General features: G+C 49.5%; 9 protein-coding genes across 9 annotated transcripts; 5 read left to right on the top strand and 4 right to left on the bottom strand.

Moving 5' to 3' along the window:
• Positions 1-1,094: 1,094 nt before the first annotated feature.
• On the top strand, positions 1,095-2,144 carry FIBRA_00838 (uncharacterized protein; the record flags this gene model as incomplete). The annotated part of the gene is made up of 5 exons (XM_012322726.1): positions 1,095-1,157; positions 1,221-1,468; positions 1,522-1,561; positions 1,614-1,893; positions 1,954-2,144. The coding sequence occupies 5 exons, from the start codon at positions 1,095-1,097 to the stop codon at positions 2,142-2,144; spliced, it is 822 nt and encodes a 273-aa protein (XP_012178116.1).
• Positions 2,145-2,646: 502 nt separating this feature from the next.
• On the top strand, positions 2,647-3,700 carry FIBRA_00837 (uncharacterized protein; the record flags this gene model as incomplete). The annotated part of the gene is made up of 5 exons (XM_012322725.1): positions 2,647-2,709; positions 2,771-3,018; positions 3,072-3,111; positions 3,167-3,446; positions 3,504-3,700. The coding sequence occupies 5 exons, from the start codon at positions 2,647-2,649 to the stop codon at positions 3,698-3,700; spliced, it is 828 nt and encodes a 275-aa protein (XP_012178115.1).
• A 602-nt stretch (positions 3,701-4,302) lies between these two features.
• Positions 4,303-6,289, bottom strand: FIBRA_00836 (uncharacterized protein; the record flags this gene model as incomplete). Its single annotated transcript, XM_012322724.1, has 8 exons — positions 4,303-4,436; positions 4,492-4,756; positions 4,819-4,923; positions 4,973-5,029; positions 5,095-5,415; positions 5,484-5,680; positions 5,737-5,823; positions 5,875-6,289. The coding sequence occupies 8 exons, from the start codon at positions 6,287-6,289 to the stop codon at positions 4,303-4,305; spliced, it is 1,581 nt and encodes a 526-aa protein (XP_012178114.1).
• A 2,737-nt stretch (positions 6,290-9,026) lies between these two features.
• FIBRA_00835 (uncharacterized protein) lies at positions 9,027-9,864 on the bottom strand (the record flags this gene model as incomplete). The annotated part of the gene is made up of 2 exons (XM_012322723.1): positions 9,027-9,504; positions 9,566-9,864. 2 exons carry the CDS (start codon positions 9,862-9,864, stop codon positions 9,027-9,029), a joined length of 777 nt encoding a protein of 258 aa, XP_012178113.1.
• A 479-nt stretch (positions 9,865-10,343) lies between these two features.
• On the top strand, positions 10,344-13,657 carry FIBRA_00834 (uncharacterized protein; the record flags this gene model as incomplete). The annotated part of the gene is made up of 13 exons (XM_012322722.1): positions 10,344-10,550; positions 10,600-10,637; positions 10,687-10,894; positions 10,949-11,029; positions 11,084-11,170; positions 11,219-11,239; positions 11,294-11,315; positions 11,385-11,392; positions 11,439-11,660; positions 11,754-12,396; positions 12,454-13,038; positions 13,091-13,521; positions 13,577-13,657. The coding sequence occupies 13 exons, from the start codon at positions 10,344-10,346 to the stop codon at positions 13,655-13,657; spliced, it is 2,634 nt and encodes an 877-aa protein (XP_012178112.1).
• Positions 13,658-14,868: 1,211 nt separating this feature from the next.
• On the bottom strand, positions 14,869-15,771 carry FIBRA_00833 (uncharacterized protein; the record flags this gene model as incomplete). Its single annotated transcript, XM_012322721.1, has 2 exons — positions 14,869-15,567; positions 15,631-15,771. The coding sequence occupies 2 exons, from the start codon at positions 15,769-15,771 to the stop codon at positions 14,869-14,871; spliced, it is 840 nt and encodes a 279-aa protein (XP_012178111.1).
• Positions 15,772-16,268: 497 nt separating this feature from the next.
• On the bottom strand, positions 16,269-17,576 carry FIBRA_00832 (uncharacterized protein; the record flags this gene model as incomplete). The annotated part of the gene is made up of 9 exons (XM_012322720.1): positions 16,269-16,291; positions 16,352-16,485; positions 16,564-16,637; positions 16,697-16,703; positions 16,766-16,842; positions 16,898-17,078; positions 17,142-17,285; positions 17,340-17,408; positions 17,476-17,576. 9 exons carry the CDS (start codon positions 17,574-17,576, stop codon positions 16,269-16,271), a joined length of 810 nt encoding a protein of 269 aa, XP_012178110.1.
• A 151-nt stretch (positions 17,577-17,727) lies between these two features.
• FIBRA_00831 (uncharacterized protein) lies at positions 17,728-18,565 on the top strand (the record flags this gene model as incomplete). Its single annotated transcript, XM_012322719.1, has 3 exons — positions 17,728-18,153; positions 18,207-18,275; positions 18,332-18,565. 3 exons carry the CDS (start codon positions 17,728-17,730, stop codon positions 18,563-18,565), a joined length of 729 nt encoding a protein of 242 aa, XP_012178109.1.
• Positions 18,566-19,053: 488 nt separating this feature from the next.
• FIBRA_00830 (uncharacterized protein) lies at positions 19,054-22,113 on the top strand (the record flags this gene model as incomplete). Its single annotated transcript, XM_012322718.1, has 6 exons — positions 19,054-19,361; positions 19,415-19,587; positions 19,644-19,981; positions 20,682-20,814; positions 21,336-21,413; positions 21,461-22,113. 6 exons carry the CDS (start codon positions 19,054-19,056, stop codon positions 22,111-22,113), a joined length of 1,683 nt encoding a protein of 560 aa, XP_012178108.1.
• Positions 22,114-22,202: the final 89 nt, after the last annotated feature.

Below are 22,202 nucleotides of genomic sequence, written 5' to 3'. Positions count from 1 at the left end.
ACTGCTGATTACCGTCTGGTCCGCTCCCGACTATTGCTATCGGTGTGGCAACATGGCCTCTATCCTGATGATTCGTGTGAAGGCGACGGCAGGGATTTCACGGTCTACGATGCTGCAGAAGAGAACGAGCGAGGTCAAAGGATGCAGAAGTAGCGTAAGATGGTGCGTTTTCAGCTGACTTATATTAACGAAGATGTTACCCTGATGGCTCCTCCCAGTGCCATGTCCTCGTATTTCGTGTAGATGGGCCTTTGTGCGCGGTATATCACTAGTATCTTATAATTCTGTTTCCGAGATTCCCCTGATGGCTGAGCAAGCATTTCAGGCTATTTCGGCGATTCCTTGTTAAATGCCGTGAGTGGCGTGTTTGTCATTGCTGATGCTTGCCGAAAGCTCTCTGCACACATGTATGAAAGCGCCGCGAATGTCGCCGAGATCTTGCTCGAAGTAAGTGGACATCATGGTTCGAGATGCTATCTCCTGAGCTGGAAGATTCGGCAACCGCGGCCATAATGTGGGCTAATATTGTCTGATATGACAGAAGTATATGTCACAATCATTGACACCTCAACCTGAAAGGTGCTATTTGATGACCTCCGGATGTCAATCATGCATTCTATATGCGCTCTCCTCTTGGTCTGTCTAAAATTCAATACAACTATCATTTGCTGACGTCTTTTGCGCATCTCCGGCTCTACCCTATACCATTACTCTCTACGGTATGTCAGTGTATCTTACTCCCGTCGGAGGTGCGCCGCCCGAGTTGTCCGTCGCCGTTATGATGCCGAGTACTGCCCATACCGAATGTCCACATATATTACATATCGCAAGAGTCCTCACTAGTTGGTTGTTCTTCAACTTTTACCAATTCCCGATGAACGGTCTATGAGTACTGTGCAACTATCGGAGACTGAGGATGAAAATTCCTGATGCAGAGTGCTAGGTCCGTCGGTCATGAACTGTTTGTGTGTGATTCGTCGGGAGTACTACTATGTATCCTCATGAACGTCGCCATATAAAAGACCACATTTGACCTCTCATCTGGAGATCATTCTCATCAGTCAAACGCTCCCTCCCTTCTGCTACTTACAGACATGCCTTCCTACGCTATTGTTGGTGGCTCGCGTGGTATCGGGTTGGAGTTCGTGCGGCAACTGGTATATATCTTACCCTTTCCGTGTCTGCATCACAACTCAACCTCTATTTTGGTCTCTCTACAGGCGACGTCTGCAGAAAACATCGTTTTTGTGACAGTGCGCGATAAGACGAAGTCCACACACCTCTCAGAACTCATATCGGAATTACCGTACCGCAATGTACACGTTCTGCAAGCCGACGTTGTTGATCCTCATGCTATGAAGGCGGCCGCTGCGGAGGCTGCGAAGATATCGGGGGGGATTTTGGATGTGCTCATCAACAATGCGGCGCGCATGGAGCCTGCCAACATGTTCAAGGGGTTTGAGGACTTGTGAATGAAGACAATCTCTGATCGTTCCGTACCATTTACACATTTCTATCTAGTGATAGCGAAGACGAACTGGACACCGAGTTCATCGAATCAGTAAGCAGTCACTTATAGTGTGGTACTCCGCGTCACTGAATGTCGCTTGAAGTTCAAGGTCAACGTATTAGGCGTAGTGCATGCTGTCAACGCTTTCTTACCGCTGCTTCGCAAAGGCACGACGAAGAAGATCATCGTCATCGGGAGCGGCGCGGGGGAGCGCACCTTCGTATGGAACATGCGTATGAACTCCATGGTTGCGTACGGGACGACTAAGGCCGCGACAAACATGGTCTCGACCAAATATGCTGCGCAGCTTGAGCCCGAGGGCTTCGTCGTTGTCTCGATCAGCCCTGGGTTCGTGGATGTGTCTGCGACCGCCACCGGAGAGTGTGAGCACCATTCCCTTATATCATCGGATCATGTACTGATGGTGACTCGGTTTCGACCAGACGACGAGGCGGGAAAGGCTGAGATGGCGAGGCAGGTAGAGAATCTCCGAAAGGTCAGGCAGGACTCCGACCTTAAGCCGCTCACACCCGAGCAGTCTGTCAGGACGGTATTAAAGGTGATCGGACTCGTGGGACCTGCGGATTCAGGGTCTTTCGTCGCTTCCGCCGAAGCTCGCGCTATGCAAGGTTGAAAGAATATGGGCGTTTCGGCTAACCATGTATGTCGGCACGGCTGTGGCTACATTTTATTGTTGCCTCTATTTCGAATACAATCTCTCACAATCCAATGATTTACAAACGTGTCTTTTATTTACTTGCGTCAGTATGATATTCTCTAACGCTTGAAATAACTTGGATGATTTTTTATTGCCGTGCGTGTTCTAATTAACAATGAAGCTACACTGACGCTTGTCATCGTTCAGGCGTGAAGGCGCGAGATTTTGCCACGGATCTGAGTACTACTTCTGATTGACGCAGGCACACGGCATGGGATGTACGAGTTAGCCCGGCAAAGTTAAAGGCCCCACTTACTCGTTCCGAGAGCTATGTCACTGTCTCATCCTGCCACATTACGAACTGAGTCGACAAGCTGGCCTGGAGCGCCCTTGACTTTTGCTATATAAACCCATCACATCTGACCCTCTCATTTTGACTAGCATCTCAACGTTAATATCCAGTTCCATATCTGCAAAAATGCCTTCTTACGCTGTTGTGGGCGGTTCGCGTGGCATCGGGTTGGAGCTCGTAAGACAACTAGTGCGTTCCTTTTTGTTTCTCTACACGATGCTTCCTCACGTATCTGACCGTATGCCTATAGGCAGCGAATCCGGATAATGTTGTCTTCGTGACCGCACGGAACAAGGCGAAGTCGACATACCTCTCTGCGCTCATCGCTGAGTCCTCCAATCGGAATGTGCATGTTGTTGAGGCGGACGTGGTCGATGCCCGCGCAATGAAGACTGCCGCTGCAGAGATCGCGAAGATGTCCGGGGGTGCTCTAGACGTTCTCATCCATAACGCTGCGCGCATGGAGTACGCCAATCTATTCAAAGCATTCGACGATTAGTACATCACTATCGCTTCATTTTCGTTTCCGATCGCTCACAAGTCGCGTATAGTGAAACCGACGATCAACTTGACGCGGAATTCATTGAATCTGTGAGCGGATATCGCGTCTCGCGTGTAACACTTGTTTCTGACTACTGGTACGAAGTTTAAAGTTAATGCACTTGGCGTTGTGCATTCCGTCAATGCCTTTCTCCCCCTGCTCCGTGAGAACACAACAAAGAAGATCGTCATTATCGGCAGCGGCGCCGGAGAGCGTAGTCTTATGTGGAACGTACGTATGCACACGATGGTTGCATACGGGACAAGCAAGGCGGCGACAAACATGGTCGCTACCAAGTACGCGGCGCAGCTAGAGTCTGAAGGGTTTACTGTTGTTTCGCTCAGCCCGGGAATAGTCGATGTCTCCGGGACTGCAGTGAGTGAATGTAAGTGTTACTGTACCTGCCTGTTATGACGAGGACATGCGCTGATGATCCCTCTAGTTGACGATGCGAGCAAGGCTGAGTTGGCGCGCCAGCTAGAGAGCTTCCGCAAGGCCATGCCCGACGTAGATCTAACCCCGATCACGCCTGAGGAATCGGTCAAGACCTTGCTGAAGATCATTGGGTCGCTGAGTGTTGCCGACACTGGATCTTTTATATCGTCCTTTGATCCTCGCTTCGCGCAAACATCTACATGAGGATAATATCTTCAGAGTCTGTTGATGGGCCATCCTATGCGATTGTCTACATCAGTCGCGTCCTGTAAACAGCGATGTCCTCAATTTACATGTATGATATCACAGCAAATTACTTGTTTGATTGATCACCACACCTCTGCTTAAATTGAGGGGCTGTCATGGAAGATCAATTCCAAGTCGGGTCTGCCACGATTCAAATGTTCAATAGTACTTTGATATTCATATCTCCAGTCATGATACCATCAACACTAACACTTGGTGGCTGAAGCTCAGTTCTTGGTGTGGAACTATGGTGCGCGGCGAAGGTCCAACAGACACACTTAGTACATTGAGACTTCAGTGTGGGTGCTACCGCTCCAACGTAGTGACGGCACAACTAGAGCCTGAGAACTCCTTGCCGTATGCTCCACCGTCGATGGCCAGTCTCAGCTGAAAGGTCTGTCTTCTGCCCACAGATCCAGCTCGGGCCCGCGCTATCTCGAATACTTCAGCATATTCGAAAAGATGTTACTGTCGCTAAAATGAGTGGGTCAGACATCCTTGGATATGCGTTGTGGTGTCTATTGCTACAATTATCACATACAACAATGGGTTTCGTTCGGTCATACATCGTCATATGGTCGAGCGTTCCTGACTTGATCTATGTGTTCCAATCCAAGGCATCCCCCGCCCTTGACACATTGCGCAAGCGTCCGGCCAATTTCCAGACCTTCCGAGTAGGCACCATGAAGGAATCCTGTTCAAGAAGTCTAGCAGATGCGTACAAGCAGGCTCGCAACCATGATGCTCACCAAAATGCTTTCGGCTTGTGGCCTCACCAGCGAACCAGAGCCGCTCGTCGACGTTCGCACGAAGATTTCCCTGATGCTCGCTCAAGAACGACGCAGGCCAGTTCGAGTATGATCCGCGAAAGAGAGGATCAGTATGCCATCGCCGAAAATAGAAGTCGAGTGGCTCCGGGATGCATGTGTCCGGAAACATGGACCGAAGGACAGTGAGCACCTCGTCTTTGACTGCGAAGTCTGACAAGGATTCGATCCTCTTCGAGAAATCACCCTGAAAATTGCCAGTAATAGTAAACACGCGACCGAAATAGGTTCGCTGAACTCAGGCCTCACCGTCACCGTTGCAAGCAGAATTCCGGAGCCAGGTAACATACTCGGATGATCGAGGCTCTGCCAAACTGGATAGCGACCGCGCTCATGGTCCGCATACAGCGCCATCTATAGTAGTACGTGAAATCAAGTCTGCTCTCCGCCTATATGGACGTACCTCTGTATCAAACCAAAATTTCTCCGGAAATTGGAGGAAGATCTTCGTGTAGGTACCCTATTCCCCATCCATGAACTAATCGATTGCTGCTCGCTGCTGGCTGTGACATGAGTATGACTCACCATTGCCATGCTATGTATCGCCTCCCGCTTCCAAATGGGAAGCTGCGGCTCGAAAACGACATCGTTGTGCTGCAGGACGCCCAGGCTAAACGTACACAGAGCATAATCCGCCCAAAGCCGAGTTCCATCGGTCAGCGTGACCATCGCACCGTTTTGAGACGAAGAGATCAGTCGGACGGTCGAATTCAGTCGAAGCTGATCTGGAGTCAAGAAAGAACGTGCTTCATATTCAATGAGGGCCTTGAACCCGCGCTGATCGATAGAAAACAGGTTCTCATATGAGAAGCCACCCGATTCTGGATCATAGGTGTAGTTATGAGCCTAGCAAGCACGTCAGTGTCACAGACGTTTGTGCATAAATGGTGAGTGGGTTTCGGTGAAGGCGATACCAGCGCCTTCAAGGAGCAGCCCATGACATGTACCCAAGATGAAGACAGCCATGATGTTTCCTCCGGCGTGGTCCCGAACTCCCAGTCAAACTGATAATATTCAGCGGCCCTCGCGTAGCGGGTCTCCGGCAGGGATCCGGTCAGTGAGTATCCGCTGCGCGCAGTCATGTCGACCAGTCGCTTTGGGACCCGGCGGCCTACGAAAACAATGTGATTTTAGTCGCCTTTTTAGAGCACATATATTCTGCCATACCTGCCGATGCGATTAATCTTTGAAACGCTTCTTTAGAGGCTTGAACATCGCTTTGAAAGTCGACAGCGCCAGTATCATCATATGTAGCTGTTCCAACTTCAGTCGTAAACCATGAGATTCACAAAGCAAACACTGTACCTATGTTGTTGAAATAGTCATTCGGCCGCGTAGTAACGTTATGCTTCTTGGCCAGCGCCCAAATCGGATTCTCAATACCGTTCCCAGTCTTCGTACCTTGCACCCAATTTGCCCCCAGTTCCACGATATACTGATGATCCGGGGCTCCAAAAGCATGACTCATCATGCGTCCGCCGAGCTCTTTACGCGCTTCGACTATGATAAAGTTGGTGACCCCCTGCTCATGCAGCGTACGGGCCGCGATAACGCCAGCGACGCCGCCTCCCAAAATGAGGACTTGCGCATCCCTCTTCGGATGAAACGTTTCTGAAGGCACAGAGAGAGGGGCCTGCGATGGCGGCACTACGGGCAGTGCAGACACACAGAAGAGTAGCCCAAGTAGCGCGAGTGAGAGGGTAAAAGGAAACGAAATCATGGTAGAGTGTCAGAACAGCCCGTATTCGCCAAGCTGGCCGGTAGGCTACTTATGCCTGCGATAAGGAGTAGGAGTGCACTTCCTTCGCACAAGACACTCACCAAAAGAGCGGGTATGCATGATCATTCCATGATGAAATGGCACGAAGGCGGAGATGGAGAGAAAGGGAGAACTGACATGCATCATCTCACCGGCGTGACGCCGCCTTCAATCGAACATGCTTCACAGAACCAACGATACGCCTCTGAGCTGCCTCTCTTCCAGCAGCGGAAGCTGGGAAACTGCAAAGGGCTACAGTCATATCTTATTTTTCATCCTAGGATATGACGGTGAGAGCAGTGCAGAATTATGAAAGCGTTTAATTACCGACTTTTGTCCAAGGGGGAGAGCACGCCAGCGAAGAGAAGGACATGATATTCCCAATTGCTTCCCGGCCATTGTCCTCGTGCCCACGTCTATGCATGAAAACTGACGCCACGATAGCAGCCGAATAGATAAGAGTGAGGGGAACGGGCGGAGCTTCGTACGTGAATGAGGGGCGCAATGGGATTTATCCATAAATGTGGACACAGAAACATTGGGCCGCGATGAGCAAGTCACATATCTCAAGAGCAGCTAGGCTCGACAGAGCTTAGCGAGAATTGAGACAAACCGGCCATAATAAGCTCCTGAGCGAAAAGGGATGGTAACGCGCACGCGAAATCATGCGGTGCTCACAGTTCGGGACCAACGGACTAGGTGATGAACAAGAACGCAGGACCATAAGCTGAAGTGCCCAGATGTGGATGTACGCCGCTACTAATCGCTTTGTTCAATACGTGAGCAGGTTGCGGCGATATCAACCACCAAAAGATGCGTCAGATAGACGTGCTTGAAGGCTGAAGTATAAAATTATACTTTATGAGTTATCCAGAATCCGGTTAGTACTGCAGGATACACATTTGAGCTCCAGGAGCCTGTATCGCAAAGCAGCAAAGCGTTAACGAAGGGGCGTCATTGTGGGTTAAAGTTTGTGTCAATTCAGATTTAGGAACATCCAAGTATTCCAGAGTAGTATTAAATCGAAGTTTAGTTATCTCAAGGTCCGAGAGTGAAAACAGGTGCGCGCCACGTCGCAAGGTGAGCGCTGAATTACGCGGGCGTTGAGTTCCGTATTTAGATCGTACAAACAAATGCAATTAAAGCATCGTTATCGTGCCACCTTGGTGGCCCGTACCAGCTCCATCTTCCACCGATAGAGCCAAGAAGAAATATACTCACGAGGGGGAGCGTCCCCCTCGTGAAATTATTTCTTCTCGACTCTGTGCGATATTCTTGTCCAGTAATCCTAATCCTGCCTAATTAATCTCTAAGTGCTGCCCCCGGAGCTCTAAAGCTACAGTCACTCCAATGTGAATTTGCTATACATAATTTTCGTCACACAAGCTGAAGAAACTTTACTTATGCTCGAGGAACCTAGAGATGGAGATTCACGGAACAAACTGAATATGCGCATGAAAGTTCAAACGTTCACAAACTCCTCGTGTCGCTCACGCCGATGGATGGAAAGCTCCTGACACGGAGCAGCATGTAAGTACTAAGTATTGCCTTTTTGCTGTTTCTTCCCAACAAAATTAATTCATTGGACATACGCTTACTCGGTATTGTCTTACCTGAGTCTCATCCAAACGTCTCCGCGATTCAAAGTCCCTCTCAAACGTCTTGTATGACACGGAGCCCCATTGCTAAGTTTGACCTCTCATTCAACAAGGTGTTCTCAGCGTGGACCACTTGAACAGGTAATAGCGAGCACCAGGTCAAGCGTCCAAGTGGTCAATGCAAGTTTCCAAGACCAAGGTATATGCAGCCCTTGGCCGGCTTCGAATTTTGTATACTTACATGGCGGGCAAGATATCTTTACGCGAAGATACGGAGACAAACGTTGTGGCAGTTATGGCAGTAACATTTTTTCTCGGCCCCTTTATTGTCCGCGAGGGTAGCGTTATAGGGCAATCGTATTCGAAACGGAGACCTTGAGGAGCAGTAACATCTGAACTTCTTGATCCCAGAAAGGGGACTGCACAAATCCACCTGAGTGACTGGTAGGTCGAAGACCTCAAACGGCCGCAGCGAAAGCAACTGCCCTGTGTGCGGTTGGAGGCGGTACGGTAAGTTCTCGCGCACAATCTCTCTGCCGCAGGAGGTCAGTGAAAGTCCTTGCTATCAACTTGAGCTTGGGACAACAGTAACTGAGAGTGTCTGAAACAGAGATAAATCCTTTGACGACGGCCACGTTACTCAAAACGACGGCGGCTACGGCACCAAAAAGAAGCCCCTGTTGTATTTACATAGCAAAACTGATTCGTCGATCTACTTCAATACAGCGACAGCCCGCTAAGTGGTGCGCCAAGTTATGCTCGCTTCAAAGCAACCGATTGCAGGTCCTCAGTACAACGAATACTTCATAAAATTGCAGTGCTGCCCTAGTAGATCGTCCGCTTCATACTCACAATAACGCTTCGGCCATACTCATTCATGCGAGATCGATCGATCGATTACATAGAACAAGACATTGATAATCGGCCTTGAACGTGCAAGAGGGGCGAGGTATAGCGGGTGTGAATTCGAAGGAATTGGGTCGTTAGGTATTAGGATCCATAGGGTACTCTTGCACTCTATTGTTCTAGAAAAATTACGTTCTACCTTTAGTAGGGTGAATAGACAATGTATCATGAAGATGTCGCACCTCGACCTCAGATCATGGTGCAGCCAAGCGCTCACCCCGAACGATCACACAACGAGGGAAGCCTATTAACCTCTCCATTTTGATGTAATGCAGGAAGACACACTGGTCTATAGGCATCGTGAGCTGGGTGTCTCGACCTGCTGGACCCGTGCGGTATTCGAAGTCAGTCCCTCGAGGCTCCACTGAGAACGCCGGTTCAGTATCCGTGAACTTCCCAGTGAACGACAATTCCGCATTCTGCCCCTTGGTAAGCGCAGCCACCGCCCATTGTGTTGTCTTGATGAACCCGAATACGAAGGTGATGTCCTCCATCTTCAGCTCGGGGCGCTGCCGCTTAGCGAAATCGAGCCAGCTATCGATATGGCTGGACATATGGCGTTTCATGTTATCAATGTCTCGCAGTTCTTCTTGGATCGCAGGCGTACGGATGACAAGCAGCGCACCCTTCTTGTCCGTGCATTGAAACCCGCAGGCGAGGGTGGTGTCGCACCTGCGACCATATACATGTTAAGATCGCATGAACAATAGAAACGAGCTTTCAAAGGACTTACGACTGAAGCTTTCTGAGACTTGTGCTATGCAGTGGTCCCCGATCGATGACCTTCGCGTACTCCTTACGCAGATCATCTTTGACGACGAATTTCTTGTACCGCTCTGGAACACCGCGAGTGTTGATGTCGTCGTTCGCGTCCAAAGTGGCGTTGAACAGCGGATAGAAGGCACCTTCCTTCAGATAGCCCACATCGCCCACCAAAATCCCCGAGGTCCTTCTCCCTGCATCGGGGCACCACAGAGGATGTCCCTGCTTGCACTTTCTAAGTTGATCGGCATAGACTGCGTGCCACGGCATTAACACAAAACGGAAAGAGCAAGCATGTCTGGTGAGCGGCCGGAAACATTCCTGTTGTCGCAAAGTTGCAATCAGAATACCAGGCGAGGCACAACCGATGTCATGTGAAGTTGATGGCTGTGTCACGTTTGGTTCCGCGATCGCTGTACTGTCACTACACGCATCCGACAATGGTGCTTTGTCTTCGAGATTCTCGTGCACTCGCCAGTGGCCAATATGGCTGACCGAGTGCTGACCATACAACAGTCGTTCTTCCTTTCCTCAGCGATATATCTAAGGCCCACTCGAAGCACCAAGATATTTGCCTTGCAAAGGCGCGGACGCTCGATAACTTGGCAGATAAACCTTGGCGGGGAAGCCCAGCCCTTCGGGTCTTTCCTTTGGCTTAATTCACAGTGCCGCCGTTGAAGAATCAACACGGCATATACTCGTCCTGGCTTGCAAATTCTGACTGCCGCTGAACGAAAACCCCAGCGAAAATGCCGAGCACCTTAGGTGGTCATTTTGTTGAAGCCCAGTCTCATTCGACCAAAGACTCTCCCAGTCCTGGTTTATCGTCGGCTTCAGTGTCTTCCAACTTTCAATCTGCGTTGCCTCGTGCAGGACGCGACTCAGAGGAACACCAATTAGCCAACGCCGTTTGGAAGGAGCTGGAGCGTGAATTCATTGATGCTGTTTCCACTGTGGTGCTGTGTTCGAACATGCGAGCCGGTCATGCTACTTACCCGTTTGTAGCAGCCAACCAGTGGGTATGCCATAGAGTCAACCAGCCAGTGAGTAAATAATTTCTTCTTGATGTAGACATTTCTTATTCGTCCCTAGAAACAAGACGTCGCGTCAGCCGCAAATCGATCAGGCTGAGGCTTATATCCATCAATTTGGCCCCTCCATTGACGTCGATGGTGTCTCTGAGGCAGATAGGGTATCTGCTCGCGATGGTGGCTCCACAGTTCAACGTGGTGGAACCCGGGGGGACGACTTACACGGATTTCATCCGGTTTCTGTAGGTTCGCACGACTTCGTCCAGCCAGTAAGTAAAGCACTATCAAACATTGACACCTTTCGATGGGTTGACGTATGGTAGGTCGTTGTGTTGGGACCAGAACAACGGGGTGATAGCAGTCATGAACTTCAAGGTAGTCTCAAGTTGGGGGAGAATATACAAGTAATCAAGCCGATGACACAGTGGTGGCAGCCCTCTGATTGATTTCGTAATCAGGATCCAAAGCAAAAGGGGACCGGTCATCAGGGTGAAGATGAGAGTGAAATGCGCGAATCATCCGGTCTTGCGTCAACACCGATAGAGGTAAGCTTGTAATAGCAGGCCGTCTGTGCCCAATCTAATACCTTGAAGTCTTCACCGGCATATAGCCCGGTAAGATGTCCTTATTCCCTCGTACCTTCTTCTACTCACATTACCACAGCCCAGGCTAGCATCACCATTTTTCCAAGTGAGCCATGAGCCTTCTTCATTTGATTCCTGCTCACGTTTGTTAAATCTCCAACAATTGATTTTGGAGCTCAGCAGGTGAGGACCACGTTCCAGTGTTGATATCCTCTCTCACCTTGAGCAGCCAGTATATCCACCTTTGCCTGGTGGTTGGCCCAGCTCCCCATATTATACGCCCTATGGTGCGGGAGCCCCGTTTCTCGCACCCCCGCCTCAAGCGCTAGGAGCCCACCACTTATCTTCTCCATATTTTGACGAATGGTCTACTTGCGCTAGACGGGTGTGGGAACATGAGGAAGCCACAACCATGAAATGGAAAGATGATCTTTCTAGTATGTTAGTTTTCGTAAGTGTCCCCGTGTTTCAGTGACGTTTCGACTCCTCGCCCACCTCCGTGACACATCTACTATTGATTTACTCAAATGATATTCAACGCTAGGCTGGCCTCTTTTCAATCGTTCTCGCCATCTTCAACATCTATCACTATGCGTCACTTCAACCACTATCGTTCAGCACTACTGCGCAGGTTCTCACCTTAATATCCTTGCAATCAAACATGCACTCTCCCAATGCTGGTCTTACTTCTCCTGTTCTTCCTGCATCGATGGGTTCGTCACAGGTGTTATCAATCCAATCAATTGCGATCAGTGGGTTGTGGCTTTCAGCGTTGATTCTAAGTCTCTGCGCAGCTTCCATAACAATATCTGCAAATCAGTGGCTGAATTTCCACCGGAGGCAGCCGGTCGTCCCTTCCCGCCAGAGCGTTCGCATCTGGCATTTTCGTCGTCGAGGTCTTGTCAAGTGGCGTGTCCCATCAGTCATCGGAGTACCACCCGTCCTCTTGCAGATATCACTTGCCCTATTTCTTATAGGATTGGTGATCTTCCTCTGGCCATTTGACCTTACCATCGGCATTATCGCAACAGCCCTAGTCAGCTTAGCGCTGGCGATTTCTGTGGGCACGGCGATTATTCCTGCGTTTGCGGCTGATTGTGCGTACAAGTCTTCTGAAGCTTGGTGCTGGTTCCATATAATACAAAACGCCAAAGCCTTGCTTCGATTTGTCGCAGAGGCCATCAACAGTGAGTGCACAAAATCCTGTGATCCTGTGTTCTCTGTTTATATGTCCCATGATATAGCCAAATTACATTCACACTCTATTTATCAGCTACTAAAAGTGTTGGATGCCTCATTGAAGGTCAAGAATTGGCGACAATTCGAGTCATTTGCTCTCAAGACATCCAAGATGGATGATCCAGAGGATCTCACAATGCTTGTGGATGTTGATGCAGTGACGCTCGATAACAGCTTTCTTGAGACAACTATGAGACGCGTACTTCTTCAATGCAGCGACCCTGCCAACGTTCTTTCTGCATACCACGTCATCATGGAACATCGAGCACATTCAATTGATGACTCTAATCCTCCTGTGCTGGATTGGCGGCGTAGCGAAATGGATGATCAGTCTGTGGTTGTTCTAGGGAATATGTCTCTTGACGTTCTATCGAAGATTGCTGGATCTGATATGTCAGATGTCGATACACATCAGCTTCGCATTTTGGACATCCTTCATCATTTACTTGACGCAATGCCGAGTACGCAGCCCGAAACCTATCAAGGACTGGTCCAGAAATCTGGACTACCCGATATATCACGACGAGTCCGGAGTGAGATATTCACGGAAATCAGTTACTTCTCAAGCAAATTTGAGCTTAAAGGCCCTGGTGTGTAGCTGATCACGCCAACTTCTAAGTCACCCACTCATGACCTCTGTAGATGTACACGAAATGATTACACAGATAACGTCTTTTGCACGAGAGGTTGAGCTTTCGGCGCTCTTCCAACTACTAAGGGCAATGCTACATCTCGCAGGCAAATTGCGTTTGTTTGATTCTAAGGCCTTTTTAGACGATGTCCGCCGTACACTATCAGCCGTGATGAAGAGCGTCCAAGCAGCCATGGACGAATCTAGTACCAAGTCTGAAGAGTCGGATGCAGAGGTTCAGCGCAGCTTACGATCGCTGTCAGTTCTCGTGGACGAGGTCATACCCTTGGCGCGTTCGTATCCGGGACTGATCACTGCCGACCTGACTACGTCATTGTCCCGTTTCGCTTCAAAACGTATGAACTATATCTCCCTGTATTCTACAATACAACACGGCCTCGACGAACTGCACAAAACGGGGAACCCGATCCAACCGCAGATTGTGCGTGTTTACAATTTGGGTAAATCTATTTGTCGTGCTGAGCATGGAGTTCTAGGAATCGGATCCTCCTGTCAAATTACCCCCTGGATTCTTACCTATCACAAATTTTGACCAAAGTAGTTACATGATGGTGTAATGGCGGGCTACAATCTCCAATGAATATAGTGTGCGATATGTCAGAGGCATCGGAAGTCTAGGACAGTAAGCAGAAGAAATCGTTCTTTTTGTTGTCAGATGGCGACCCCATCTATTGCAAGAAATTTCAGTGTCGCCTCAATGTAGTGGAGCAAAGCGGATGGCTTACTGGTTACCACCACCTGTCGTAGTTTGTCCATGTTACTACGAATTGTGGAGTAAAGTGCGCTGGAAGTGTTGCATCTTGACGCGAAGCTTTCCAATGCATTGACGACATTTCCCTTAAACAGTGTGCTATCGAGCCGTGCCAACGAAATACATTCACCCAGAAGCTGGGAGAATTCTCTCATTATATCATAGGTGTGCTTTTGTTCTGGGGGTACCTGTTGGAGTCGATCGGCCATCGCGACTAGTGTCTGTTGCAACCCATCGTGAAGCTGATGATCATCTTGCGGAGGCAGGTGAATTGCGCTATATATTATCGCTCCGATGTATTGGAACAGTCTCCCTTCCATAATACTCTGAGGAAAATGGGGCACACATGACACCATTTTGACAACATCTGGCGAGTAGATGCGGTATGTGATGAGCTTCACCGCAAATGAAAAGAGGCTGCATACCATCACGTTCGAGATCAAAGCGACGTGCGAAAAAGCTTGTCTCTCGCAAGATGCTCATATAGTGCCACGACATGGAGACACCAGGACCCGATAATATGCCAAGAAGACGACGGAAGACTGTGGGTTGTGTCTTCGGCATCAAACTGAGATCTCGATGTAAATAAAGAACAATATTTTCGGTAGAATCTGGTCCACATTCGGGTGTGAGTTTCGATAGCATGTCGACGGATAGATGTGCCATTGCGGTGATAGATTGGATGTAATCCTCATTAGTAGGCCAATTTGCGCCCGGAAAATTATTTTTGACAACTGCTGCGTGATCCCTGTTTGTGGAGATTTCGTAATAAGCAGGAAGTATACTGATAATGGGAGCGCTGTTCAACAACGGCCTTAGAGTTGATGCTAAAAAGGAGTCGTCCAGAAGGGTTGTATCCAATCGTGCAAGCATCTTCATGCTGTCTTGATCGCTCTCCCTCAGCGAATGTAGATATGCAAGCTCAAACTCTCTCCAGTCCTTGATTTTCCAAGAAGCATCGAAATTCCTTAACCATTGAAACAGGTGATTGGAATGGAACAACTCTTTACAGGATGGTCAGATGACATGAATGCTGAGAAAAATGATGTACACACTGTTCGCAATACCGGCAGCGGAACGAAAGATCAGCTTGAATAAACGCCACGCTTCGTAGAAGCACCATGCCTCGGCCGACTTGAACGGGCAGGCGGATAAGAAAGCTGGAATGAGTGCGGTCCCGATGGAGATAAGTAACAATAACACGACAAGCGCCAGTACAACCGCTGCAACAACATGACTGAAGGGCCATATTAGAATAACCAGACCGACGAGAAACAGAGTGAGCGCGATCTGTAATAGGACAGGCAAGACGCTGATTATTTGTGGGATTCGGTACTTGAGTAGAGCCTTATGACGGATATTCCATACTCTGATACTCTGCTGAGAAGACCCCGTCGGACGTGCACTATAGTGATTGAGCCACTGAGCCACCGAAATGGAAATAGAAGCCGCCCCGAGACTGAAGACCAGTGCAGAGAACCATAACCCATTAATAACGAAGGCAGACGTATGAGTGGGAGGCGTCGACGAAGAGTTTGATATCGTCGTCAATACTGGCGAGACAACGTCCTGTACACCAGTATGCGCTGCAATAATGTCCAACTGCACAGAGAGAAGCAGAAGGATCTGTGCAGTAGCATCGGATGGCGGTGGCGACTGCAGTGACTGGTAGTATGGAAACACGAACGTTGTAAGCACTGCGGAGAACAGACCAGCCTAAAATCAGAGGTTTTATGAGTGCTACCGTCCTGTAGAGTTGATGTGAGGAAAGATACGAACAAACAACAGCAGGTTCCCAATTTCTTCCTTCTGTTCGTCAGCAATGTCTTTCTCATGCTTCCAGATTTTTTCAGCACAATCTGCCCATCGCTTTGAAATTTCATCAGTAGGATCAGCCGTAGCGCCAGCTTGTTCGGCCATATTAGGGTATACGAAGAACGCTGTTGGCCTGGCTTCGGAAGTGGTGCGAATTCTGAGTCATATGTCCGGTCAACAGACCGATGGATTCAACATGTACGCACTAGGATCCTAAATACGAGCTTGAAAATAGCAACACTTGATGTCGTGAAATGATGAAGCGTGCATCTGTCATTGCGCCGTTCCGCATTGGCTCTGTTTAACGCGATTCCGGAAATGGCGCTAAACAGGCATATACCGATACGGGCCCGAGATCTGGGAGCGCGCAGTGGACAGACGAAGTGTGTACGGGGCATGCCACCTGAAAAACTGTTGCCGTGGTTGACTGGCCAGTTGACACCACTACAGTAGCTCAAGTGAATGCATGCTCAACAAAATTGTGCCAGTTAAAACGTCTATTTATTCATTCATTCATCTCTCCCACGCAACCTTCATACCTACGCCATATAACAGCAGTGCGACAACACCCCATCTACAGACAGGATCTTAACGCAGATTCCTTATAGATACGGCGGACCCAGTGCTAATGCCATAAACAGTTAGCACGTGGAGTTGAGTTATTAAAACGATATGTAGTACTGACCCTGCCGGAAGAGATTCAATGTCACCTCAACTACGAGCAAGAGGACACCGCCGCCTGGTGCAAGTCGCAAAACTTTGGGCACAAATCCTTTGTACAACGCTGCGGGACCTTCTTCTCGGAAGATAGTAACCAGTCTTTGTAATACAAGCCGCAGACGTCAGTACAGTGAGTAGAGACAATGAGAATGTACGCATAATGAAAATGATACATACGCAGGGTATGTCCAATTATACTTGGGAACCACACCGGCTTGCTTTGTGGAGCCTTGAATTCGCGATTTCACGACCTGAGAACGTAGGCTGCTTTCAGCACATGACACTGTTAAGAGGACTACCTAGTACTTACATCAAACCTGCAGTTGTTGCGTGAAGCTTTAGACGATCGATAGCAAAATGAAGCTATACATTTACGTACGGTGTGTTGATCGCTGTCCCAACAAATCCACCAACAGTCCCGGCGATGAGGTCGTTCATCAACCGCGCCTGCGCGGACTATGGAACGCGTCGTCAAATGCACCATCTTTATGGCGCAATCCACGTTGCTTACCTCGGCTTTGGGCAACAGCCCACGAACTTGGAATATACACCCGAAGTATCCTCCATTCCACCAGAAGTGTCTCCAGAAAGTGGCTTCCATACCCACGTAGAGCCCGAGTACACCTTCTTTTCGGATAACCTGTCTGACCACCTCCATTGGTCCGGAATATGTGCTCATCTTATCTTGGAGTCTAATAATGCACAATCATGCCAGTAGTTGAAAGAGACAAGACATGTAGGACAATACGACATACTTGATTTTAACCAACTCGAATGGTACTACGACGAAGCTTTCGGTGGCACCAGCACTGCAACCCGTGAGGATGGATAATTGTTGGGTCATCTTCGACTCGCCAGTAAGCTTGAGATACGTCTTTCCCCAGAAGTCATTAGCAGCGCTGCATACGACCATAAGCAGAGGTCGATCTGAGTCAGTGGTTTACAGAACATACAACTTAGTCGCACGCTTGGGTGCTTCGAGTAGTAATGGCGGAACCAGTCCTCTGTAGAGGCGCCCGAAGCTGCCGAGGCACATTGGAATCAGCAGAATGCGTTGTATAGCGCAGTCGCGTGATCACTCATACGCACCCTTCTTCTTTAATGATCGACTGAAAGCTCCCTATAAGACCATGTTGTGATTTTCCTGTTTCAAGCTGCATGCGAGTCTTGACCTGTTCGCGGCGAAACATAAGATTGGTATGATATCCAATGCATATATGCAGGGACGAGACTCACGACATCTTCGAACGTTTGCATACAGCATTATCACCTTGATATTATTCATGAGAAATGCTAGGCTCACCGAGAGGGTAGAAGGTGAGAATCTCGGATATTCCAGCAATGGCTCCTGCCGTGAAATTCGCAATAAAGGGCAAAGCTGTCGCGCGTCATGGTTTCAGCATGCGCTGCAGAGTGTCTGAGGAACCTGACCGCACGTTTTCTCTCGCTGCTCGCCATGTTGATGAGGTCCTACAAGGGGGTCTGGCACAAGCTGTACGCGGAGATAAACGGGAGACAGAGATGGTTTTACCCCACTCTCACTCGCGGAGCTTGTGCCAGTTTCAGACGCTAGCGCGACCCGAGGCGCGTTATGTCCTGCTACGTCCGCATGTCACGAGACGTGACATCATTTCGCGGCCGTGTGACATATCGCCATCGTGGTCACGCGCTCCGTATCCTTCCGGTCCTCATGCCATGGTGTTCATCGCGTCCTGGCAGGAGTTTCAAGACGCGGCTGAGGCTCTGTATGAAAAATCGCCCAACACGGTGCGTGTTCTATGTTTTTAACACTGACTCCCCACCAATTGGCTATCCCGCAGACCCGCTATTGTGTGAAATGGAGAGCATCGGAGGGGAAATTGGTGTTAAAGATCACCGATGATACGACAGTGGGTCCATAAAATCTATGTTTTGAGAGTCATGACTAGAACGTTTTCTGCCTCAGTGTCTCAAATTTAAGACGTTTTCCTCCGTCTTCCTCAACCGGTTTGAGGCTTTGAATCTCTCCCTTATGCAGAAGATGCAGAACCAACGACTGCGGCGCAACTTACCCGTCCCCACGGAAGCTGAGCGTGGGGCCACACCAGTTCCTGAAGCTGTATCTTCAGCGACACCAGCTGGGACTACGGGAGTGGCAGGTGGCGGTGTGAAGAAGAAAAAACCCAAGAAGAAGAAGTAGTGTGTCGATGCTAGCTGATATTGCCATACTGGTGTATAACGTGCTGTTGTATAAAATCTTTCAGGTCGAGTTGTATTCGTTGCTGCCCGTCTCTTTGGTACTTTCATCGCAACTTCATCATGCTTGCATGTATCTCACTTGTATCGCAAGCGACTTGGCGATAGCCAGAATAACCCTGGTGAATGTAGATTATCTGCGAAATCACCAGCCAAATTCTAAATCAGTATATCGCCAAGAGGGGTACGCATCGTTTGTCTGTTGGACGGCAGCAAGGTTTGAAATTTGATGGTCTCCATTTCAAGTCGCCCTGCACAGTGCACCCACAATGCACTGTCACGACCATTTAATCACGAAAGCAGGCCCGAGTTTTTCGGCCAATCGCGTGACCGTTCCTCGACGCGTCGAACGCGTGAGTTGTGGCGTTTACACTGCCTCGGACTGTCTTGTCTCAGTCTATGACTTCTAGGACTTACTCTCAAGCTTCTGGAATGGACGTCCCACGTCACGAGGATCACATTTTTCCTCCAACGAAACGTCAGAAGCGGCCAGAGAACGCGGATGCCCACCGGTTGAGCAACTCAAACTTCTGGTTCGAGGACGGCGACATTGTCCTGGAGATCGAGGGGCACATGTTCAAGATCCACCGTTCACGACTGAAATGCTCAGACATATTCTCTGATATGCTGGAGATCCCACAACCTCAGATTATGGAAAGTGTCGATGACTGCCCGCTCGTGCAGCTCCCAGACTCTGCGCAAGACTGGCATACTGCGTTGCGCTGGATGTATGACCCTTCGTAAGTGCGCATCCACTTGGCACTCCCTATGTGTTCCTCATTATCGATATTAGATCATTTAACTCCATGCCACACCCTGTGCCCTTCTCTCTCCTTCCTAGCGCGCTCCGGATAGCAACGAAGTACGAGATCGGTGCTCTCCGTGAGTGGGCAATACGCTGCCTACGAGCTCGCTGGCCGTCTGACCTTGAGCGCATGGATACAATGTCCCTACCTTGTGCTGCTGGTAAGATAAATTATTACGTTTCGTTCGCTCCGACTTGAACGCCACACTTTCATTAGAGGGAATCGCACTTGCGCGCGAATGCGAGGTTCCAGACATCCTTCCGGCCGCATTCTACGTGCTTTCCGTGCAGCGGTGGTGCTACAATGCCGATGGCGGACGGGCACATGTCGTACTGTCTGCCACCGACATGCGTCGTCTCCTCGTTGGGCGAGAGCGTTTGGACAACTTTCGTTGTCGGATACTGGCTGATCCACTCGCCCTGCACCCGAATTCCCCCCCTTATGAGGCATGTGCGTCATGTCGTGATGCTCTGCAACGATATTGGCGCGCCAAGGTCGTTTCGGATCCTCACTCGCCTCTAAATTGTTGGCTGCTGCGCGAACTGGCGCAGATGGTCAGCCAACGGGATGAGTTGTTTGAATCCATACTATGCGAACCGTGCCTTGACTGGCACAAGAATGCGGCTTGGTTCCGATTCTGTGCTTTGAAGACGTCCATCGCGCATTATTTTGGCTTGTGACGCATTTTGTCTTCGAAATGCGGTGATGTACATCTGATCACGGTATCGAATCGCTTCTTGATATTCTCTGCTAGAATCACTGTATATACATTGTTTCATTCTTGTGTATGGTAGGCACACAATAATATCACACCTGTATTACATCAACTATAGTGTGTAGATTTATCGATTTTGATTCAAAGAATGTGCCCAAGGATAGCATTCGACCTACACAGTGGCCGCGCGGAGGAAGCTTGAGGAAACCACTTGAATGATACAAGCACCACTAAGGAACTTGGTACTTTGTTCGATTCACGAGTCGCCAGTGAACTTCGAGAAGTGAACGCCCGAGATGGCTAAGTGCGTAAGCGCCCATTAAGTACACAGCGTGACAGAAAAAACGTGACCGAGGCTAGCGGAGATGAATCGGGGGAGACTCATTAGGTTGGTCGTGACTTTGTACTTCAACTTGCAGCTTTCAACTTGCCACCACTTCTTGCCACCACTCCTTGCTGCACATATTCAAACCTCTTCTCCCGATGGTATGCGCCAATATACATCGCGTCAAACTTTACTTACGCTGGTCCCCTCGTAGTCTGTCACACCCGCCGTGCTTCGTCGCCTCATGCGCGAGCTCACCGAGCTCCAAACGAACCCGCCAGAGGGAATACGCGTCGTCACCAGCGATGATAACATGCTAGACGTGATTGGAATCATTGAGGGACCAGGTAAATGTCGTTCTGTGTCTACTGTACGCGTAAGGGATTCCGCTGCTTGTGGCAGTGGCTCCTCCCCTAGTCAGCCGGGTCATTTGGGCGGGCTTCCAGGGCACCTTGTGTCTGGCACGGTGCGACCGGTCATGCCAACAGCTGTAGGGGAATCTGGGTATTGCTGATGCATGATTGATCTTCTCAGTGCCCTGCCTCGTTGGATCGAAAGGTTCCTCATGTCTCGTCCACCTGGTCGCGTTCTCTTTGTGCTGTCGAGCGTTGAGACAACTTGTTCATCTATACCCCTCCATGCGTAATGAAGGAGGAGCACTCGACACGGTGAGCGGATAGCTTTGCGGCGGTGGCGAGTGTTGCTCCTTTGCGCGTTTCTTACGGAATGCTCAGTTCGTGTAGTCTGTTTTTGTGCTAAATACGGGGGTCTAGAATACGTTGGTAGTTTGGTTTACTTTCTCTCATGATTCTGTTGCTCTCACTATTCAGCGATTTCCGTGGCTCACATTGACTTCAATCTTGGGTAGAGGGAACTCCTTATGCTGGTGGCTACTTCAGGATCAAGTTCGCTTTCACAGAAGAGTTTCCGGCTGCGCCACCAAAATGTAGGTTTTCTTTCGTCTTCTATTATCCGCGCTCATACTCTTCTCAGGCCGTTTTATCACCAAAATATTCCATCCTAACGTTTCCTCTGCGGGGGAAATCTGCGTTAACACGCTCAAGAAGGATTGGAAGTCGTCATATGGAATTGGCCACATCCTTGTCACTGTCAAATGCCTGTTGATTTATCCCAATCCCGAATCCGCATTGGATGAAGAAGCAGGCAAACTGCTCCTGGAGAACTACGACAGCTATTGTGAGCGGGCGAAACTGATCACGAGTGTTCATGCAACACCCAGGGTGCGCCCTGCAGAATTCACCGCACCAGTAGCAAGTCCTCTGTCTGCGGAGCCATCGGCATCCTTATCCGTTGTGGCGGCTCCTTCGGTTCCGCCAGCCGCGCGCGTCACATCAAACCCTATTGTTTCTTCAAATCCATCGACGCAGCAAAAAGCCATCCCAGCGCCGACGCTTCCATTACAAACGTCAATGCCAAATGCTCTGAGTACCACACCTTCGGTGCAGACCCTCTCCGGCGACAAGGGTACGGTGAAAGAACGGCTAACATCACCATCACCGTTAGGAACAGCAGATTCGAACGTGGCCCTAGCAGTGAGTGTAGACTCGGGAGCGAAGGCGGTGAAGAGGGCTGCGGCAGGTACGGGTACGGGAGAGAAGCGGAAGAAGGCTCTGAAGCGATTATAATAATGGTGGCAGCTGGATGAGGTTGGTACGGTGTTTGTGTGCTTTTTCTAGTGCGGTTGGAATTTATCTCTGTAGTAGCTCGTGTTCAT

Source organism: Fibroporia radiculosa (assembly GCF_000313525.1).
Source record: "Fibroporia radiculosa TFFH 294 genomic supercontigs, scaffold341, whole genome shotgun sequence".
Lineage (NCBI taxonomy): Eukaryota > Fungi > Basidiomycota > Agaricomycetes > Polyporales > Fibroporiaceae > Fibroporia > Fibroporia radiculosa.
Note: the sequence above shows the minus strand (reverse complement) of the source record. Positions and strands in the feature narration are given on the sequence as shown.